At 49.1% G+C, this 21,198-nt stretch overlaps 1 protein-coding gene across 1 annotated transcript in view; it reads left to right on the forward strand.

Annotated features, from left to right (window-relative positions):
- Positions 1-712: 712 nt before the first annotated feature.
- ILKAP (ILK associated serine/threonine phosphatase) overlaps positions 713-21,198 on the forward strand; it is a 28,895-nt gene continuing 8,409 nt past the window's right edge. Inside the window, exons 1-10 of the mRNA XM_069083223.1 lie at positions 713-741; positions 1,494-1,591; positions 2,585-2,653; positions 9,592-9,657; positions 10,166-10,222; positions 14,716-14,835; positions 16,023-16,149; positions 19,269-19,375; positions 20,694-20,787; positions 20,880-20,967. Of these exons, the coding sequence (XP_068939324.1) occupies positions 713-741; positions 1,494-1,591; positions 2,585-2,653; positions 9,592-9,657; positions 10,166-10,222; positions 14,716-14,835; positions 16,023-16,149; positions 19,269-19,375; positions 20,694-20,787; positions 20,880-20,967 (855 nt within the window). The remainder of the gene's footprint in view (positions 742-1,493; positions 1,592-2,584; positions 2,654-9,591; positions 9,658-10,165; positions 10,223-14,715; positions 14,836-16,022; positions 16,150-19,268; positions 19,376-20,693; positions 20,788-20,879; positions 20,968-21,198) is intronic.

The raw sequence follows: 21,198 nt of genomic DNA on the forward strand, positions 1-21,198 counted from the left end.
TCGCGCCCCGAGCCCTGCGGGGCTCGTGGGCGGGGCTCCCGGGCAGGCCTAGCGTGCAGTTGTGGGCGGGCATCGGGCGCTCTCCCTTGGCTGGCCGCGGGCCGCACCCGAGGCGTTGGGATCCCGGGCCTTCTGGTTGTGACGGCCACCTCTGAGAGCGATGTTCTTGGTTTGGGTTTGCTTTTTGGAGGGGGGAGGCAGGGCAGTTGGGCTTAAGTGACTTGGCCAAGGTCACACGACTAGCTTTTTGTGTTCGTGTCTCAGGCGGGCTCTGAACTCGGGTCTTCCCGACCCCTTTGACCACTTTGGTCACACTGGTTTTCTCCATGCTTCATTGTATGCATTTAAACATCATTATTCTGAGAAGTGCACTGGGCCTCCTGGAGGGGGCTTTGAGAGGGGCTGGTCAGGAGCCGTCGTGGGAAGAGGTGCGGCGCGGGCTTAGGAAATAGGGAGGGTCCGCTCGCCGGCTCTCGGGCTGCGCCTTCAGTTTGTCAGGTACAGCTGCTTGAAGCCCATCCGGCCCAGAGCGGTGAGTGAAGCTCTTCGGGCAGGCAGCTGTCCCTAACCTTCCACCGGAACCTCCTTCGTCCTGGCTCTCCTGGTTTGTTGACCTTTATGAAATTATGCAGAGATTACTTTTGGCTTGACGTTTCCAAAACCTTCTTCTTGTGCATTAGAGCCTTAGTCTTTAATTTCTGTATTTAACTCCATGTTTATCAGTTCTGAGGGTTTCAACCGGTAGGTAGGTACATTTTGCTAAAAATAGTTTACAGTTTTCTTCTGGTGCAGACCTTTTGCAGTCTCCCTTAATTTAATTTTTGGTCATACTTTTGGTTTCATTTTTTTTCTTTCAGTTCCCTTTCTAGAAAAAAAGTCTTTTTTTCTTTTAAGTTTACGTATCAAATGTACAGTTCTCAAAAATGTATTCCTATACTATTCACTGAGGAAATTCGCCAGTAGAAATGGCCCTCATTCCAAGGATGGAATCCCTTCCTTATCTTTCTTTTGGGCGTTCAGCCTTGAAGTCAGAGCCCTGGGAGCAGGGAGGGACAGTATGGCTAAGAGTTGACGTGACAGTGGTTGTCTTCAGGGGTGAGCTATGTGCTATAAAAGGGTGAAGTCAGCAGCGGCGTTTTCATTCTCCGTCTGGTCTTAATCCTGACTCCTTCAGGCACTTGTCCATCCTATGTTTCCTTATTAGAGTCATCTTCCCCCCTGCTCTGCCTTTCAGCTTCTTGCTCAGGCCTTTAAGCTGCTTTAAGGTTGTCCGACCTCTCACATAAACTATGGTAGAAACATCCCCAGAACGTTTCCCTGCTCCCATTCTCCCCCCCCCCCCTTTCCTGATTCTCACAGACCAGAGCAAGTCTGACCGTGGCTTCCCTGCTCTAGACCTCCACTGGCTGCTTCGCGCTCCCAAATGCGAGCACCTTCTCCAGCTTGCCTCGGACTTCCTTTTCCTCCTTTATATCCCATTTCCTACGCTGAAGGAGAGGCTGTGTGGTGGAAATAGATGGAGAGCTGGTGGCCCTGGAACCAGCAAGAATAGGGTTTGAATTCCACCTTCGCTACAGTCCAGTCACAGCAGGTACAACCTCGGTGAAGTCCTGGGTCCGAGCCCCATCTTTACTCCAACTCCTTTTGGTACCCACCCTATCAGGCATACTTGAATTCCTTCCCCCTTACTAATCTCATCTGCTTTCTCCTGCCAACACCTTTTCCAGTAAAAACTTTTGTCTAGGAAGATTCCTTCATTTTCCCCATCCATCTCTAATGCCAGAGTGTGTGTGCCCTTAATTAATTCTCTTGGAGCTATTTGTGTGCCTATCTTCTCTCCCCTCTTAGATCTAAGCCCTTTAGCAGTAGGAACTATGCCATTGTTTACGGCTTGCATGTGCCCCCATAATAAGTACTGAATTATATTTATAGGGGATTACAAAGCATTTATGTCCATAAGAAGCAGTATTTGTCATTCATTCACATATAATGCGTGTTGTGTGGTTGGGAGAGAGAAAAAAAATTGAAGGCAGTAGTCCTGCCAGAAAAGCATGAGTAAATAATCTATCTTCATCTCCCGGGGTCTGGATTGGGTTGTCTTTGTTAAAGGTTGATGGAGATTGAACGCATTACTTTTCAAATTCCACACTTATTGGCATAGCTAATTTTTCAGATTCCCTTCTTGTAAAGCTTCTGTCTTCAGATCAAAGGAGGGTCCTCTCTTTGGGTGGAGGAAAATGAGGAGACATGTCAGGAAGTAGGACATCCAAGGTAGACCTTAAGTGAAGCTGTTGGTTCAGCCTTAGGAGTGAGGATGTGGTCCCCGTGGCCAAAGCACTGAGCATGATGGGAAATGTTAGGAAGTTAGCGTGTGTGTGAATGCGGACACACGTGCCAGCTAACAGTAATCCTTATTGGTCTGGTTCCCCCCTCCCCTCAAGCTTTCTTATGTCTGAAGTGTGTATTTCCACTGGAATTCTCATGGATTACAGAATTGAGCCACCCTCTCCCTTCTCTAAGGGAGGATCTGTAGAATGAGATTGATGGCTGTGCGAATTTTGAGTCTCTGATGCTTGTGTTTTAGGGAGAGAAGCACAGAAAAGAAGGCCTTTGCTTTTTGATGATCTCCCGCCATCCAGCAGTGAGAAGTCAGGTAAGGAAGGGGAGTGTGGCATGTGTTCTGGGCCTGAGGGGAAGCTTGTGGCCTGAGCTGACTGATAGTTCTTCCGGTCACTCACAGAGATTTAGTATCTGTGCACCTCCTTTTTCTAGACATTGTGGGGAATACGAGGAAACAAATCCGAGGGTTTTCACTTTTTGAAGTTTGCATTCTAGTTGAAGAATAAGATATAACTGAAATACACACAATCTGGTTGGTGCATCAGAGAGTTTGGGAAGTTTGAAGACGAAGCATTTGTCCCCAGGGAAGGCTTCCTGGAAGAGGTGGCATTTCAGTTGGTCTTCAAAAGATGAATAGGGATGTGGCTGGAGAAGAATGAGAGGCCCAGGGAACAGGTGAGGCAAGAAAAGGACACGGATACCAGGTGTTTCCACTCATAACATAGGCCAGCTTGGCTAAGGCAGAGAAAGCATGAAGGGTTGGGCTGCTGAGCATTTGGAATTGAGGATTGATTGATGTGTCTAGAGGTACGTGCAGAAAAGATAAAACTTTAAGGTGAGGCCAACTGAGGGGCAGGAGAATTTAGATGAGGAGGTCGAGGAATATTGCAGGTAAAGATGTCTCTGGGCATAGAGAGAAAGGGGATGTTGTGAAATGTATGGGAGAAGTGGAATTGACTGGATGGGCCAGGGAGGACAGGGAAGAACCAGATGACCCTAAGGTTACAAACGGGGCGGGGCGCGGGGCTGACTGGTTGAATGGTGGTACCAGAGACAAATCACGAAGTCAAGAGGAGCAGCGGGTTGGTGGGGAGGTAGCTCAGTCTCAGACTTGCCAGTCTGAGGTGCTAGTGGATGTCCAGGTAGAAAGCCCAAAAGACAGTGAGCTCTGAGAAGGGACCAGGGTTGGACAAATGTGTTTGGGGGTCAGAATAAGATTGCTAACTGCCTAGTATTCTGCATGAAAGTTTGCCAAGGGTCAAGGTTAACTTTCCTCAACAGAATGCTGTGAGGTAGGTAGTGCAAGCATGGTAATCCCTGTTTTACAGAGTGAATTAGCAGGGGATTGTCTAAGGAAAGGAAAAGGAGGGTCACAGGCTGCCCAGGGATAGCCCCAATTGAGGGCACCCAGGAGAAGCAGCTACAGAGGCTGAGGGGCTCCAGTTAGGCCTACAGAGGGCCAGCTCTGTGTCAGAAGTGCCTGAGATCTAGGACAGTGAGGAATTGGAAAGGCTGCTGGAGGTGGTCATTAGGGCTCTGACTTTCCAGTAGGTCACGGAGCCAGAAGCCAGACTACAGAATGTTGAAAAGAAAGTGGAGAGTGAGCAGATGGAGCCCCAGGTAGTGGCAGCTTTTCTCAGAATGTTATTGGGTGGGGGGCATGTGCCAGCCCACTTGGGTACGAGGCGGGACTGAGCTCAGCTCAGCTCATCCTGACTCCAGGCCAGGGTGCCACACGCTTCCTCTCCTTAAACACAGGCTGGAGCCGTCTTGGGCGGTTCCTCTGGGATTTGGGGATCTGATCAGCATTTCAGTAACTTTGTCATAGCATTGCAGCATCTTCTTCAGAAACCAAGTGTGCTGCCAGGGCTGTTGTGCTCACTGAGTTTGGGTCATTCCTTTATGATAATGACCACAAAGGCACAAATACTCTGATCCAAAGTAGTTTGAAAATAGGGTGTTAATTGAATAGTCAGTTTAACCAAGAACACATACAGGTGTTACCATTTTCAGATAATTCAAATATTATAAAATGCTCAACTCTAAGTGAGGACATTTGGGGGATGATACAGAAGGTGCTCCAGGTGCCCATGTTTTATTAGGAATCCCCCGCCATTGCACTGATCTTTAACAAAGTGGACTTGAGTTTGGACTGATGGCTTTACTTTGAAAGAGCTTTTGTTTTTTAAATCACTGTTAGTCACATGTGTTGATTTCACATTTGTCTTCTCTCCTGAAGTAGCACATAGACTGTATCCCCAAACATGTCTGGCTCTTCAAGCCTTTGGATTTTTAGGGTCTAGAAAAAGTTGAGAATATATGGAAAGGCATCAGTTTATTCCCCACCCCACAGTTCTCAAGCCTTGCATGCCCCAAAGGACATAGCAATGCCACCACCAGGTTACCCAAAGAGATGGGAGAAAGTGGAAAAGGATTTATTTATAGCAGCTCTTTTTGTAATGACAAAGAAGTGGAAACTGAGGCAGCACCCATCAATGAGGGGATAGCTGAACAAATGGTGACATATGAAAGGGATGGCTTTGGGGGACCCTGGGAAGACCTTCCTGGAGACCAGACCTCTTGGGGATTCTGGCCATTGGTGACAAAGCTCCCCCTCCAGACAGGCTGGCCATGAGCCTTGAGCTATAGAGGAGGCAATCATTGTGGGCAGGGTGGACCTGGAGGCTTGTCAGGCTTGAGGAAGTGTGGTGTTACTGAAAGAGCCCAGACTCGGGAGACCTGAGGGCGCCTGGTGACTGACTGTGGGACTCTGGGTATGGCACTAAAGGCTCAGAGAACCTTAATGTATAATAATTGTACCTTCTGCTCATGGGTTTGGCAGGCAAGGCAGTGGCCTGACCACACTGGTGAGAATGCCTCCAAGATTTCTGCTGCTACTGTTAGAATAGCACAGGCCCGTGAAGTTTTCTTTGCCAGTGACAGGCACTGGAGCGACTGATAATAGGAGATGGTGTCCTGTGTTCATTAAAAGGGGACACTGTAGCTGGCGCTTGGTTCAGGTGCTTGGTCTTGGATTTAGTGCTGTTTAATTTCTAAAAACTTTTTGTTTTAGTCCCTGATTTGGTCAAGGGAGAGGCAGCTTCAGGCTGCAGGCAACCTGTAAGGGCACAGACTAAAATTCCAGTTAGGCTAGGATGCAAATTCAAAAGTAATTAGAGAGACAAAGCAATGGGAGGCAGCCCAGTCATTTGAGGAAAGAAAAATAGAATTATTTGAAGATGTGCAGTCATTTATGCTGAAGCACAGCGGGGGGGGGGGGGTAGGGGGGGTAATCTAAGAGGACCAGATGTTGTATGTGAATGAAGTAAGCAGTACAGTAGCAGGGATGTTTCCATAGAAAGACGACATGTTTGGAGGAAGAGCGTTCTCAGAGACCGTAGCCCTCCAGATCTCTTAGGATGGTGCATTGTTAATTGAGAATCATTTGAGGGACAGTAATACATATTCTCTTAAGGACAGGCTGTTTGCCATTTTCATTAGGGATGGAGAACACCAGCACAAAACCCCAGGTCAGAGCCCTTGTTTTCAAAACCCATTTGAAACTTAGCAGGGTCGCCTTGGGCTAGGCCTCACTTTCCTTGGTGTTTTTTTTTTGTTTGTTTTTGTTTTGTTTGCTTTTTGGAGGGCAACTGGGGTTAAGTGACTTGCCCAAGGTCACACAGCTAGTTTTTGTGTTGTGTCTGAGGCCAGATTTGAACTCAGGTCCTCCTGACTCCAGGGCAATTCCTGGCCGTGGCAGGAGCATCAGAAGAATCATTTGGGCTGCACATAGAGAATAAGAAGGCCCAGTAAGTCTTGGGTCTGGTTGTAAAGGGCTTTAAATGCCCAGTGGAAGAGTTTGCAGTTGACCCACCAGTTAGTAGGGGGCCCCTGGTGTTTCCTGAGTAGGCACTTACTGGTCACTTTGGCAGCCATGGGGAAGGCTGGCATGGCAAGAGGCAAAGAGATTCTTGAGAGTAGAGGCGAGATATGGTCAGGGCTTGAACAAGGTCAGTGACTGGTGAGTGGAGGGTGCAGCTGTGAGAGATGCTGAGGAGGTTATGTGGCTGAGCCCGGGCAGCTGGTCGGATAGTGGGGTGAGACAAGGAGAGTCAGTGATGCCTGCCTGGTGGTGCACTCACAGAAGTCGACTCAGAAGGAGGGGCTCCCAGGCTTTGGGATCAAAGACAAGTTCAGTCTTGGGTCTGTGGAGTTTAAGGTGCCCACAGGAGTAGTTCCATGATACATAGAACCATGATACATAGCAGGATCTCTGGACAGATAGACTCCACTTTTTTCTCCAGTGATTTCATGAAGTCCTCTGCTGAGAAGTGAGAGGGAAAGGGCAATGTAGATGGCTCTGCTCTGCTGGGCCTCTCCTGGCAGGCCCCCCCACCACTTCCCTTTTAGCTGTTTCACATTGGATGTTGCATGGACCTCTTAACCTCAGCCTGTCCAAGACTGAACTCATCTCCCTCCCCACCCCCCATTTTATCTAGTTATTTAATTCTTCCCTGTTTTTGCATCTCAGTTAAGTAGTCTAGTAGAATTCCCCTTCTCCTTCAGTATATTTTGCTCTTTGGTTTTTAAACTTTGGTTTTCTTGGCCTTTTTCTAAAAAGAATTTTTTCCCTTATTCTCATTACTTATGTTCCCTTTCTGTCCTAGACTTTTATTCGTTGATTCAGGGCCTGTATCCTTATTTATGTCCTGTATTCTCTGTGTTCCTCTTGGAATTAAAAGTTTTCAGGGGCCTCTTTGGACTCCTCTCTTCTCTCATTGCCCTGTAGATCTTGATCCCTTGCCTCCTTTTTTTTCCTACTGAGCTTCTTAGAAATAGCAGTTCCTACAGGTGACAAAGAGGATATTGCCCCATAGTAGGAATCTTCTTATATCCTGTCACCTTCTCACCCCCACCCCCAAGCACTATGATCCATCAACACTGTCCTCTTTTGGTTTTCCTTGGAACAGGATATTTCATATTCCAGTCAGGCATTTTCACTGACTGTCTCCCATTCTTGGAATGCTCTGCCTCCTCATCCCTATCTACCTCTTGGCTTCCCCAGCTTCCTCCCAAGTCCCAGCTAGAATCTCACCTTCTACAGGAAGCCCTTCCTGATTCACCTTAATTCTAGTGCCTTCCCTCAGTTGGTTACATCACATTTATCCTGCATCTAGCTTAAACAGATATGGTTGTTTGTGTATTGTCTCCCCCATGAGACTGTCGGTTCCTTGAGAGCACCTGGCAAAATAGTAATTGTGACTGACTGGTCACTTGAAGAATTGCTAGTGGAATTGCCAAATGGAACCCCCCTGCGTCTTGGCATTGACCACAGAAGGTTTTTTTCTTGGAGGTGTGTGGTTTCTTTACTTGGCGCTTTGTCTTCTGTGCTCCAAAGTTCTGGCCAGCTGCTTTGTACTATTTCTTACATTTTGGGTGTTGGGATTTTTTGACTTATGATCTTTTGGGAGACCTATAATCCCAAAACTTTCTCTGAAATTAGTAGGTTTTGTTTGCATGGAGATCTTGCTTTCTTTTTAACGTTGCTGCTTTCTGCTTCTTTTCGTCCGGATTGTCCTTCACTTCTCTGTTTGTATTCCCAGTCTCTTCATTCTCTCTTGTCTCTTCATGAGACTCACCACTGTAGATTCAGGGTTTTCTAGTCTGCCCGTTATTTCTGTTTGGTAAATCTTATTTATCTTTTAAGCCATCTCGAACGCCCCGCGGTGATCCCGTGTTCTCTTCAGAATCCCCAGAGCCCTCCACTTCATCACCTGTGGATTCATTTTCCTTTGTCTTGCAGCACTTACTTACTCATTTAGGTCTAGGCGCTTTTCCCTCAGCTGGAGGCCGTGTTTTCTTCTGCTCTTAGCATCCTTCCAGTTGCTTTGTCTGGTTATGTTCAAGGTCTTCCCCCGAGCTCTTTGGCAGTTTCAGTCTTGTCTTTATTGTCCTGTATTGCTCACTGCCTCCCCCAGTTGTCCCCTTTTTTTAAGCAGTTACCTTGGTGATGGCACCTCGCCTCTTCCCATGCTAGACAGTTCACTGGTCCCAAGTGACTTCTCAGGGAGGGCACTGAACTGACCCCATCTGGGCATTTTCCCTCAAGTGCCACACAGAGTCATTGATAGGCATCAACATCTGGCTCCTTAATGTTTTTGCAGCCTCAGCAAATTCCTGCTCTTTGAATCTCTGCAGCTCTGGGAAGGGAGAGGTGACGTGGGCTTGTGAGATAAGACAGCTCGTGCAGACCTGCTGCTTGGAGCATGGGGACAAAGGGAGTCCTAAGTGAACCTGCTCAGGATTAGCCTTCTCATTGGCTAATTCCAGTTCGCTGGGTTCATTGAGTTTCTTTGGCGTCTTGTTCCAGACCATGAAGACAACTGAAATTACTTTAATTCTGGCACATAATTCCTAATGTGCAGAGGTTTGAGAGGTCTTGAGAATCATAGAAAATTTTGTTGGCCACATGAGCCCTATGAGTGATTTTGTAATGGACCAATCTGATGACCTTTTGTCAATCCTCATCTTTCTATGTACATCTGTATAATATATTAAGTGATCTTTAATTTATCTATTTTTAAAATTTATTACCTTCATAAAATTTTGCCTGTTTTCTGAGAAGAATTTATAGCTCAGATATTTCCGTATCTTAAACTCTTTTGGAACCTCACAGAGCTTCCAGACTTATTTGGCCTACTGCCCCCTTTTCCAAAAAAAAAAAAAAAATGCACAGCATCCCCCAGAGATTTACTTTCTTTAACCCTTTAAAGGTTTCTCCTGGATCATCTCAGCACTCCCTAGGGGGCAGTATCACCCACGTTGGGAACCTGTGCTAGAAATTTACTACTTTGCTGAATCCTTTGGGTGGTCACAGTTTTCTTTTAGGTTTTGTTTTAAAGAATAATTAGGTTAAGCAATGTGGATACCAGTTATGGTAATGGGGTAGCAGAAATTTCCATTTATCTTTTTTTTTTTTGAAAGACTTGATCATCCTTGAAATGTTTAATCTTTATTTTTTGTTCCCAAAAAGATTTATAATCAATGGGTATGTGTGACCAGATAGGAACAATGAGAATGTCCATGTTAATACTTAGCCAAAGTGTGATTTATTTCTAGACTGGAGCATGTAATTTTGTCTGACATCAGGAAAAGTTGTTGCGTTAAAGGTAGTTTTGCTAGGCCTTTTTCCTTTGAGAATTCTTGCTGCGATCTGATCAGATACGCTCTAAGCTGCTCTCTGTATTTCAGGGAAAGACACACAGAAAGGATCTTTGCTCTTTGATGGCCTGCCTCCAGCTAGCAGTGCTGACTCAGGTACAGTCTTCAGACTCTCCCAGGTGTGTGTCAACCTCTCTCCTCATCCTGGGATTGCAGTTGTCTCAATCTTTCTCCCTTTCCCCCATTTTCAACACACAGATGTTATAGATGTTGGCCTGTCTTAAGTTTTGAATCTGTGGCATCAGGTAAGGCAGAAAATCAGCTTGTAACTAGTAGCTAGCCCTGAGAAAATCCTGCCTAAGAACATTAGCAGATGTGTCTTGGACATTCAGCAGCCATGTTTGTACTGGTTAAAATGAGATATGATCTTTAAAGCTGATTGCGGTTTCTTTGGCAGTGCCGGATTTCCTTAGGGTTAGCATCAGGTAAGTCTAGGCCGCTCCCTGCTTCCTCCAGCATCAGTTGTCTCTGGGCTGGGGCAGGAGAGCTCTTGAGTGGATGGCAGTCACCTTTGGGGAGAGTGCCCTGGTGGGATGGCTTTGGGACAAGGCGGCCTTGGAGGGAGGCTTGTCCTCGGCTCACTTGGGCTTCTGCTGTGTTTCAGGGTCAGGGGGATCTTTGCTTTTTGATGACCTTCCACCTGCTAGCAGTGGCGACTCAGGTAAGTGGGTGAGAAGAGAGGTCCAGGGCAAAGCTGTCTGTCAGCAACATCTCCTTCACATTGTAGCCTTTCTTGCCAAAGATATTTCCAGCATCGTACAAATTGCAGCATTGAAAGAGAAAAGATTAAGGTTCAAATTGAATAAAGTCTATTTCTCAGAAATAGAGGCAGTGATCCCTTCTTCAGGGCCCATTTTCTGTCACGCTCTGGTTTAAATAAACTCTTGGTGTATGAAATCTAAAGATCCTTCAATTTTTTCATCTTTTTTTAATCTGTTATTCAGTTTGGCAGACATTGAATGAAACACAGGCTGTGCTAGGTCCTGGGGAGGAGTAGAACGCTTCAGACTCAGGAAACTTAGCACTGTATGTAGCAGGATTCTGGCACGCACCCAGATAACCGTGATGCAGGGAAAGATGCCTTGAGAGAGACGATAGAACCGCGTGTTTTATAGGCCTGCGTTAGGGCAGGGGTGTCCCAGCCATGTCAGCTAGGGAAGGAAGACTGCAAAGGAGCTGGCTTGTGGATTCAGTTTGTAAGGGTCACTAGGAAGGAGGGAATGGCATGAGCTGAGAAGCAAAGCATTGGAGGAGAGTGAGAGGAAGCAAAGCCATTGGGGCATCCCCAAGGGACTGTTGCAGGAAGGAGCATGGATAGTGAAGGGTTGCATCTTATTTAGGGGAGCAGCCACAAGCCAGACAAATAGGGCTCCTTGCCCTGGAGGCAGTTTGGTTTCCTTAACAATTGGTGTCCATCCTGGTGAGAAGAGAGTTCTCCCTGGTAACTAAAGGCTTCCATCAGTCCTTTTGACACCTGCAGATTGAGGTGTGGAGTCACAGTCCTCAGAAGGAGGTAGAAGGTGATCCATTTCTAAGGATTCCAAGCACCCTGCTCTGCTTTTTCAGAAATCTACCCAGTGAATGGGAAGAGGCAGCTGTTCACAGTGGACCCATTGCTCAGGTGTCTGCTTGCTGCCATGGAGCCCCAAGCACCAGGGCTGCCAGAGGCGGGGCCCCAGGAGCATCCGGCAGCTTCACTCACCATCACCTCCAGGCATGATGGCCCACCCTCCCACGGAATATCATGGATTGTGTGGGCTGGGTGAAAGAGAGCCTTGAACCAGAATCTTCACGCCCACAGTTCCCTCTTAACTTCTTTAGGCTGAGTTTTCTCTTCTGTAAGTGGTGTAAAACCTTTACAGATTAATTGTGAGATTCAAACAGGATCAACGTGTGTGCTCAGTGCTTGGCAAAGCTCAAAGGGCCATGTGACCGGCAGCTGTTGTAGTGTTACTGCCCGCTCATTGGGAGGCTTTCCTCTCATTGCACCGGTTCTCCTGCACCTACATTTGGCAGTGCTCCTTCTGAGGGTGGCTGCTCCCACCTGACAGTAACTCACTGTTCCCTAGAAACTTCTATTCTGTGCCAGCAGGTAAAGCTGTGAAACTGGAATTGCCCAGGGAGGAAGGTATTGAAGAGAAAAGGGCCACAGAAGGAGCCCTGGGGAGCCCCCAATGCTCTGACCCCCTTTGGAAGATGAACTGGCAAAGGAGGTGGGAACTATGAGAGGGACAGGAGGAGAATCGAGAGGGCCTGACGTGTCTGCAGCTGAGAGAAGGGTGGGGTGTGCACAGAAAAGGCCGTTGGATGTGTCTGTGGGGAAGCCATTCATCACCTACAGAAGAGCTTCAGCAGAGTGCTGAGGAAAGCAAGTGCTGAAAAAGTGGAAATGGGGGTTGTAAACTCTTTGTTCTAGATGTAACGAATGGGAGGAAAGACGTGAGACAGGAGCTTGCTGGAGTGAGGGGGTGGGAGGCAGGAAGTGAGCTTTAGGACTGGGGAGAAGAATGATGACCTGATGGGAAGGGACGGTTCAGAAATGAGATGGGGAGAGAATGATCTCTGTGGCAAACTATGAGAAGAGATTGGAGCAGACAGGGACTGGCTTTGGCAAGGAGAAGAACCACCTCTTCCAAATAGATTGGCATAGAATGATGATAACAACATTTAGAGGTAGTGCTTGTGTGCCCAGCAGTGCTAAGGGGATGCAGGTGCTTTTATTATCCCCACTTTTCAGATGAGGAAACTGAGGCAAACCAGGTGCTGTGACTTGCCCAAGGTCGTACAGCTAGTAAGAGTGTGTGGCTGGATTGAAACTCAGGTCCTCGACTCCAGGCCTGGTACTCTAGCCGCTGTTGTGACAGGTTTTCAACTATGAAGTTGGAGAGGAAGGTCCTCGTGACCAATATCTGCAGCACATTAATGGGCAGTGGTGAGATCTTAGGCAGCAGTTCTCAAACTCTTTGACCTCAGAACCTCTAAATACTCCTCAATTATCGAGAACCCTACCCCAAGCATTTTTGTTTATGTAGGTTATATCGGTATTTACTATGTTGAGATATTAACATGACTGAATGTTGTTAGGAAAATTATTTTGGCCTTGCAGACCCCCTGAAAGGATCTTGGATACCCCAGGGGGCCTCACAGCACACTTTGAAAGTCACTTTTATAAAATATGTAAACCCTTTTGGGTTACTGATTGGGAGGAAAGATGGAGGTCAGAGAGGGTATTTGACATGGGTAGAAGTCCCTGCACATGGGGACGGGCATTGAAGGAAAGAGCCAAGCACTGAATTCTGTGAGAAAGGAGGGAGACTGACATGAAGGCCAATGTATTGTCAACACAGATCAGATGTGGATGGATAGAGGGCACCCTTGGGAGTGTTGCTGAGTGATGGGTAGCAGAAGGGAGCATCCTGGGTCAGACAGTCCTCCTCCCCCTCCCCCATTGTGTCAAGGCCCGAGAGCCAGAGAACAGTACCCTCCAGAAAGAGACTCTGTGGCTCCTGGGAGGAGGAGCCACTTCTGTGGGCATCCAGAGGTGGTTGGTTTGAGCTGAAGGCAGCTTGGTCAGCAAGAGAGCCAGGGAGTGCCAAGGCCCTAGTGGAAAGGAAGAGAAGAGGGGTGAGGAGTAGCCAGGAGACAGGAATGGATGGAGGGGGACAGGGGCAGCTACAGACTGGTCCAACCGAATCCAGCTTAGTGTGATTAACAGTCCCTCACAGGGGGCATGTTCAGAGTCGTACTGATCTAAAGTATGATAAGTGGTTCCAGCCCAGTGGAAGTGGGCAGTGCGAATGTGAATAAAGCCACACTTGTACCTGCATCCCTCCATGGTAAGGGTCTGGTCATTCAGTCACTGCTCACAGAATCTCTGTGTTTCAGTATTATTGAAGAAATTTTAGAAAACCATACCGAAAAGTTTGCCCATTTGGGGGTATGTTTGCAGTCTAAACAGTCTTTGATCCCTCTAGTCCCTTTTCGTCCGGGTGCCTCGAGTCTGGTTAATGGGGGGGACACCCAGAGAGTCGGGTGCAGCACAGGAAGAAGGCTTTCTTCCCAGCATTGTTGCCCACAGCCAGGAGGAGGTTAGGCAAGCGTCCTTACCTCATGGGGCGTTTCCTTATTTTAAAGAAAGTGAGCTGAACTCATTAGAGAGGCAGCATGGGAAAGGGGGCAGAGTCCTAGCTCTGACCCTGGGCTCATTACTTCACTGCTCTGGGCCTGCCTCAGTTTCCCCATCTGGAAAATGAGGGGATTTGGCTCAATGACCTCTGAATTAATGCTCCTCTAAACTTGATGGTCCTTAAGGAGCCTTCTTTGTCTAAATCCATGAGAAGAAACTGGAAGATCTTAGGAGGTGCCCCAGAAGGTGGGTCTTCAGCTTGTTTGCATTCATCTGTGTGTTACAGCCCCATTTGCCAGTGGGCTTGTCTCTAGCTAAGAAAAGAGTAGTGGTTACTGTTGTAATAGTTAACTTTCTGTAGCACACTAAGGTTTGCAAAGCACTCTACAAGTAGGATCTCGTGACAGCCCTGGGAGGGAGGAGCCATTGCGATCCATCCCCATTGTACAGATGAGGCAGCTGTGGCAAGCAGAGGTGAAGTGACTTGCCCAGGGCCACCAGCTAGTGTGTGTGTGACTGAGGCTGGATTTGAACTTAGCTCTTCTGACTCCAGTCTAAAGCCCCCATCTGGAGCTGTGCCCCAAGATGCCATTTTGAACTTTCTGGACCATTAACTTTGACATAAGTAGTTGTTACTTAAAACATCTAAGAAAAGTTCTTTATGCTGAGCAGTGTTTCTGTACTTTAGTTTTAAATGGTTCTCAGGTTTGGGGGGAGGGGTCTGAAATTGGTTAGAACTGTTCTGTTCATATATAAATTTATGGAAATTACCAAATTAAGATAAGGATGTGTTTGCCTGTGTGTGCGTGTGTCTCATTGTAGCTTGTGTACATCCTGCACTTGGCTGCCCGTGGTCTCTTCCACATTGGGTGTGCCTGTGTGTGGGCATGCACAAAGATACGTGGCCTAAAACCACAGCTGTATGTTTTGGAGTAAAAACCACTCCGGTTTTTCTGCCTGCCGTCCATAGGGTGTGCCGGGTGGCCATCCCTGCCATTGGAAGTGATCCGTTTCTGCTTGTCTTCCAGGTTCACCCACCTCTCAAGCGTCCCAAGGACTGAAGAGTGATGGAAAAGGAGCAAAACGGAAAACCGTGGAGGAAGAGAAGAATGGGAGTGAAGAGCTTGTGGAAAAGAAAGTTTGTAAAGGTTTTCAGACAGTTTGAAAACAAATGTATCAGATTTTATGCCTCACAAGCCCAGGCCAGAGGGAGAAAGGAGCAGCTCCAGCCTTTCATTGCCCATTTCTGCCCCTAGGGATATGTTCTTTATGCATAGATTGCGCCTGCCTTTTACTTTATTTTTCTTTGACCTCTCTCGGGTTTCCCTAGAAGAACTCATGTGTACCAGAACCCTAAAGCCGGTGTATTTGCCATCTAGATTCAGGAAGTCAGTGACCCCATTTGTGAATTTCCAGATCTCCCTTCTGTTTCTCTCTTGAAATGCTTGCGTTTCCATCTCTTCCATTCCCCATCCTGAGTATGTCCAAGAACAGGGAATGGAGATAAAGCTGGCCAGTTGTCTCCTTTGGTGTCACTTTTGATCAAGGTTTGGGTGGGGAGTGTGAATGGGAGGGCCAGCCTGAAGAGTCTCTGGCCACGCATGTGCTCTCCCCACTTACTGCTGTTTGGTCATGAAGTATCTGGGCTTGGCTGCAGCTATACAATTTGAGAGGAGAGAAAAAGAACTTGGAGTTTCTGAACTGCCAAAGAAATGCTGCGGTGTAGTTTGTATGATAGGATGACCCCCCTGTTCTGCACCACCCCCTCAGAGGGGGAGCGTTTTCTGTTCTCCCTTAGGGAGTGCATGGTGTTTGCCTCGAGGGGCTGCGGTGTGGCCCACCTTCTCCAGGCACCACCATAGACAAAAGCACTCAAGTCAATCCCTTTACTGTTGGTTTTAGAAAGTTTCAGGACAGTTTGGGGATTTATCATTGTTGACTTTTTTTTAACCAACCTCAAATGTAGAAATATTTGTCTAATGGGATTTTAATGAAGAGGAATTTTTGACAAGCTGTATTGGTCTGTTTCCTTGCCCTGCATAGGGCTTGTGAATGAGCAACACAGCCGGAATAGAAAAGCTCTTTCCTTTGGGTGGATTGAAGGCACTGGTCTATATTTAAAGTGAAAGACAGTGCTCGGGACTGATATGCCGTCCGCTGTGCTGGCTTCGGTCCACCCTGGGAGTGCCTGAGGTCCCCCAGGCCCATCAGACCCCGCAGAGCCTGTGAGACGGTGCAGTTAAGTGTGCAGGGAGTTGGGTTAAGTGCGTGCGGTCTCCGAGATGGGGCTTCTGAAGGAAGAGCTTGGCTGCTTTCATGGTGTTTTCTTCCTCAGATTCCTCGGTGATCTTTGGCCTTAAAGGTTACGTGGCAGAGCGGAAAGGAGAGCGAGAAGAGATGCAGGACGCCCATGTGATCCTGAACGACATCACAGAGGAGTGCAAGCCCCTGTCTTCTCTGATGTGAGTACACGAAGCCCACGAGCAGGCCTTCTCTCGGCCTCAAGGATCAGGTGGTTCATGAGCCCTGTACCCTCAGGGTCTGTCCTTGTGGCCCTGGGAGGTGTTCCCAGTCTTCCACTGGCCACGTGCCTTGTGCTTCTGTTGCCGTGTGCCCAGCCCCCCTCTCTTCCTGCCTCCATTCCCTGGTGGCCATCCAGCGTTGCCCCTGGTCGTCTTCAGAGCTCTTTGGTATTTCTCACACCCACTGTGAACCAGTGGCACCTTGCCATGGCCCCTTGAGCTGGCTCCTCTCAGGGTCTGTGTAGTTGTCAGTGTCTGGGCCTGCTGCCCCACGGAAGCTCCAGTAAAATGTCAGTATTGAAGGGTGGGCTTTGGTTTCCTCCAAGGCCAGATGAGAACCTGCTCTGGCCCGCTTGCTGCTGCCGCCGCCACCTTTTGCACACAAGGCCGAGCTCCCACCCACGTACTTCCATCTGTGGTGGACGTCCTGGAGCTGCTCATCCAGACGGGCGCTGAAATGTAGGCAGGAGGCATGTTTAGGGGCTTAGAGCTTGAGGAACAGCTGCAAGTGCAGCCTCATCTGTCCCAGGACGAGCCCACAGCCACAGTGAGTGAGTGTTAGTGGCAGGCCTGACGCCAGGGCCTGCACAGAGAGCAGAGGCGGCTGGCCACCGTCAGTATGGTGCCGCCCCAACAGGAGCATCTGCAGGTGTTCTCCTCCACGGGAAGCCCCTCCCTGGGCCTCCGCTTGGCGCCGGGCCTCCCCACCTTCCGCACTGTTGGATCTTAGCAGCTTGAGTGGTCTCGGTGGGTGGGAGGGAAGCCCCTTTTTTGTAAGAAGGTCTCGTAAAGTGCCTCTCTGTTCTTTAGAATCCGGTACTTTCTCATAGCTCACACATAACGCGTGGGATGCTCTCTGCACATTTCAGCTCGCGGAGAAGTTAGAACGATCTGGTCTGACGCTGGCTGTCACTTGGAGGACCTGCTTGCTCCTCATTAATACCTTCTTCACAGAGTCCCTTGATTCCTGTACAGATTTTGTCTAGAGCAGAGGACAAATACACAGGTTGCCCGCCATCATTCTTTGGGGCTCAATAAGCTGCAGGGTTTTTGCCCTGTTAGGCTTCCCTCCCTCCACCACCCGGTGCTTTGTTCTCCCCACACCCTCGTGTGTGGACCTCTTGTCCAGACTCGGTCCAGTCTGACTGCTCTTCTCCCTGTTTCCTTGAGTATCTTTTCTACTTCCAGAAGCACCTTGGGTCCAAGGGTGGGGCTTCCACCATCTTTGATGGAAAAAACTGCTTGTTAAAATGACTTGTCTGATGGCCTTAGTCCTCTTACCGCTTTTCTCTCGGGGTGTCATTGCTTGAAGGACTTTGGCTTTCTAGCCAAACTTTCTTAAGACTGGTTTGACCACAGTCAGGTGTGTCTCTGCTTTGTGAGACAATATCGCTTATAGCTATCCAGAAAATTGTGCTTATGGATTGATCTTGTGGCCTGTCTCATCATCACTTACTATTCGCAATTAACCCTTGTTTCGTCAGGGCATAGGCTGTGGAGAAGAACAGGGCTTAACAGGCAATTGCGTGGTGCTCATTGCCCCGGAAGAGCTTCATTGCCTCCCCCAGCAGGGGCCAGGCCTCCTCTACCCAGGCAGTGACACAAGTGCCAGGGCCAGGCTTCTCCAAATGTACCTGGGGGTGGGGGAAGAATCCATGGGTATGGATAGATAGTAGCAAAGGATGGATAAGTAAGACACAAATTAGCTTCTGGTGAGCTGGGGGAGGAGGATGGGGCTCATGGAGCAGCTTGCTTCACACCTGCTTTCTTTGAGATTCAGCTAAAATCCTACCTGCCCTCCCCCCTGTCCCCCATGGCAGGGCCTTCCCTCTGGGAGGACCTGTCTTCCATGTTGCATAGATCTCATTTGTACATAATTGTTTGCGTATTGTCTCCTCCGTTTCACTCATGCTAAGCCCAGGGTCTGCCATGTAGACAGTGTTTAACCAATGATTATTGACTGAACTTAGCAAAGCCTTGAGGGGAGCCAGGGCCTGTGAAGGGCAGAGCAATGAGGCCTCAAGATGAGAGGCGGAATGTCATGTCCTGTGTGACATTAGGCTGGAGAAGTGGGTCACAGACCTTTGCTGGAGGTCAAGCAGAGCCCAGAAGGGATGTGGGCCCAGGCCTGTGCTTTAGGCATTGGCAGCTGGTGGAGGCTGTTGGCAGCCAGGAAGGGCATGGGGTACCAGAGTCAAGGGGGCACTCTGACTTTGAATGAAGATGTGTGAGGTATCAGGGAGAGTGTAGGAGGAAGATATATTCTCTTGTAGACATGTGGTCACCTCCTGGGCCAGGATGCAGGAGATGGGGCTCAGCAGAGGCCTGGCCCAGGAGGAGAAGACGGAAGGGCTGGGAGGGCAATGCCCTGGCAGAGGAGCCAAGGGGGAGCTGAGGAAGCTGTCTGTGAGATGGCAATCCCACCCGTGCTGTCTGCCGAGTGCAGGCCTAAGAGCCTCACCACGGGAGCTTCAAGGGTGTGCCTGTGGTCATGCAGGGCCCTTCCTGCAGAAGTCTCTGCACTTGAAGCATCCTCTGAGCTCTGCTTCTTTCTTACTGCTTTGGATGAGCCATTTCATGGAGCCTCAGATCCCTCTTATGTACAGTATGGGCAGGAGCATTGCCCAGGGCTACCACCAATGGTCACTGTTCCTCAAAACGACAGCCCCAGGCCTGCGTTACAGTTACTTTAAGATTTAGGAAAGATGGGGCGGCCATGTGGCTCAGCGAGTAAGAGCACTGGCTCCAGTGTCAAGATGACCTGGGGATAGAATCCGGGCTCTGACATTTAGCACTCACCCAGAAACACCTGGCCCTGTAACCTTGAGCAAGTTACTTAACCCCGATTTCTTTAAAAAAAAAAAAAAAAGATTTTAGGAAAGCTGATTCTTAGTCTCTGAGACACTTTGTTTTAGACTGATGGCTCTCCTTACCCTATCTTCCTTAAAAATATAAGCGATGGAATGAGAAGAATGGGAATACTCGGCCAAAGCGTCACCCCGTCTGGCCGTTGGTGACTCGGGCCGTTCTCTTAATGGTTTTGGTTCCTTCCCTCACAGCTCTCGGGTTTCCTACTTTGCTGTTTTCGATGGGCACGGAGGCGTCCGAGCCTCCAAGTTTGCTGCTCAGAATTTGCATCAGAACCTCATCAGGAAATTTCCTAAAGGTGAGTGAGCTCTAGGTGATTTCTCTTTCACTTCACAAGTATAGAAAGAGCTGTCACTTGGAGAGGAGGGGAGGGTCTCCCTGATGGTCTGGGGGTGGGGGAGGAGCAGGGGCAGTGCTGCTGAATGTGAGTCTCAGGACAGGTGTAGGGCTAATTGTCCCCATGCGTCCAGCAAGATGGAGGATTAGATGCTTGCTGATGCTGTTGCTGACTTGTCAGACGAGCTGTGTGCACGAGATGAAGCACTTTCAGCCTCTTCCTCAGCCGAGGACAGAGAGAACTCCAACAAGCACAGCGAACCAACAGCAGAGAAAGGTGACCCCCATGAGCTAGATCACTCAGCCTCCCCCACAGGCCTCTACAAGGCAATCCCAAGTGACTGAAGCACACTTTGCTGCCCCAGAGCTCAGCCAGAAGGTTCAGGAGCAGGGCCCCAGCAAGTGCGCCGTGCTCCACGGGGCCTGGCGTCCTGCTGGAAGTGGTGGAGGGCAAAAGTGCGATCTCCTTGGTGGGGGAAGAGGCTGAAGCCCAGCTCCCAGGGAGACCACTGTCAGTGGGGAAGAAGGGAGTGAGTGACGGGGAAAATACAGAGAGAAAAGTCAGTTCAGGTCCCTGCTCCCGGAAGGCACCATCGGTCCTCCAGATCAGCCAAAGAGCCCAGCTGTTGATGGGTCAGTGTTACAGAACAAAGGAAGATGATGCACCAGAAGACCTCGTGGCTGTGAGGTCGCGGAAGCCGGCAGGAAAGCAGCATTGATGGCCTGAACAACAGAAGCGATTGGCAGAGCAGAGACCTTTAATCTACATCAGAGACATTGCGGAGAAACGCAGGAGAGAATGACTGATTAGGAATGCAGAATGTACAGGAGCAAATAACAAGTCTGGAAAAAGAAGGAGAAGATGGGCTCCACCTGTACAGACCCTGCTGAGGGACACGGAACCTCCGAGCACCCCAGCACCACCGTGAGAGCAAGCCGTCCAGGGCCCCTGGGTACAGAAGAAAGCACCACCCTAAATAGGCCTGTGCCTGTGTGGAAAGGGCCTCATGGAAGTGGCTTCTTGGATGTCTGAGCAGTGTGTCTTCTGCAGTGACTTTGGGCACTTAGATAATGCCATGAGGAATCACGAGGCCAGATCCCAGGGATGTGAACCCTCAGCTGAGGAGGGGATCCTGTGAGTTCTCAAATGGGGGTCTTTAGACATCCTTACCCTGACTCATTCTGGTACACTGCTAATATGTTGGAAAGGGGGACTAGAATTTTATTCAAAGGGAATTCCCCCTCCCAGAGTTTGATGGGATTGTGTCCTTCTGTAACAGGAGAGGTGATCAGTGTGGAGAAGACTGTGAAGAGGTGCCTTCTGGACACTTTCAAGCACACGGATGAGGAGTTCCTCAAGCAGGCATCCAGCCAGTGAGTGCAGCAGGCCCGGCAGGAGCTTCCTGCCCCTTAGCTGGGTGGGGCTGCCCTCGTGTGGTGACCACCTTGTTCCCCTTCCCTCACAGGAAGCCTGCCTGGAAGGACGGTTCCACAGCCACGTGTGTCCTCGCCGTAGACAATGTCCTCTACATTGCCAACCTGGGAGACAGCCGGGTAAAGTGGTCCTGAACCCTTCTTGTCCCTTCCCCAGGAGCTAGAGGCCTGGCTCTCTCTCTCTCTGTCAGTCAGAGGCCCTTCACAGCGTGGGCAGCTTTGGGGAGGGAAGCAGCCAACAGGCTTCATTTCCCACATGAGAAAGCCTCAGATTCCACTGTAGCAGGGTGGCTTGTTCTCTGCCTCTGTCTCTTGTCAGCCCGTAGCTTAAGTTTTTGAACTCTAGATGGG

Source organism: Petaurus breviceps, unplaced genomic scaffold (assembly GCF_028583685.1).
Source record: "Petaurus breviceps papuanus isolate PSGF00001 unplaced genomic scaffold, PetGlider_PUasm1.0 173, whole genome shotgun sequence".
Lineage (NCBI taxonomy): Eukaryota > Metazoa > Chordata > Mammalia > Diprotodontia > Petauridae > Petaurus > Petaurus breviceps.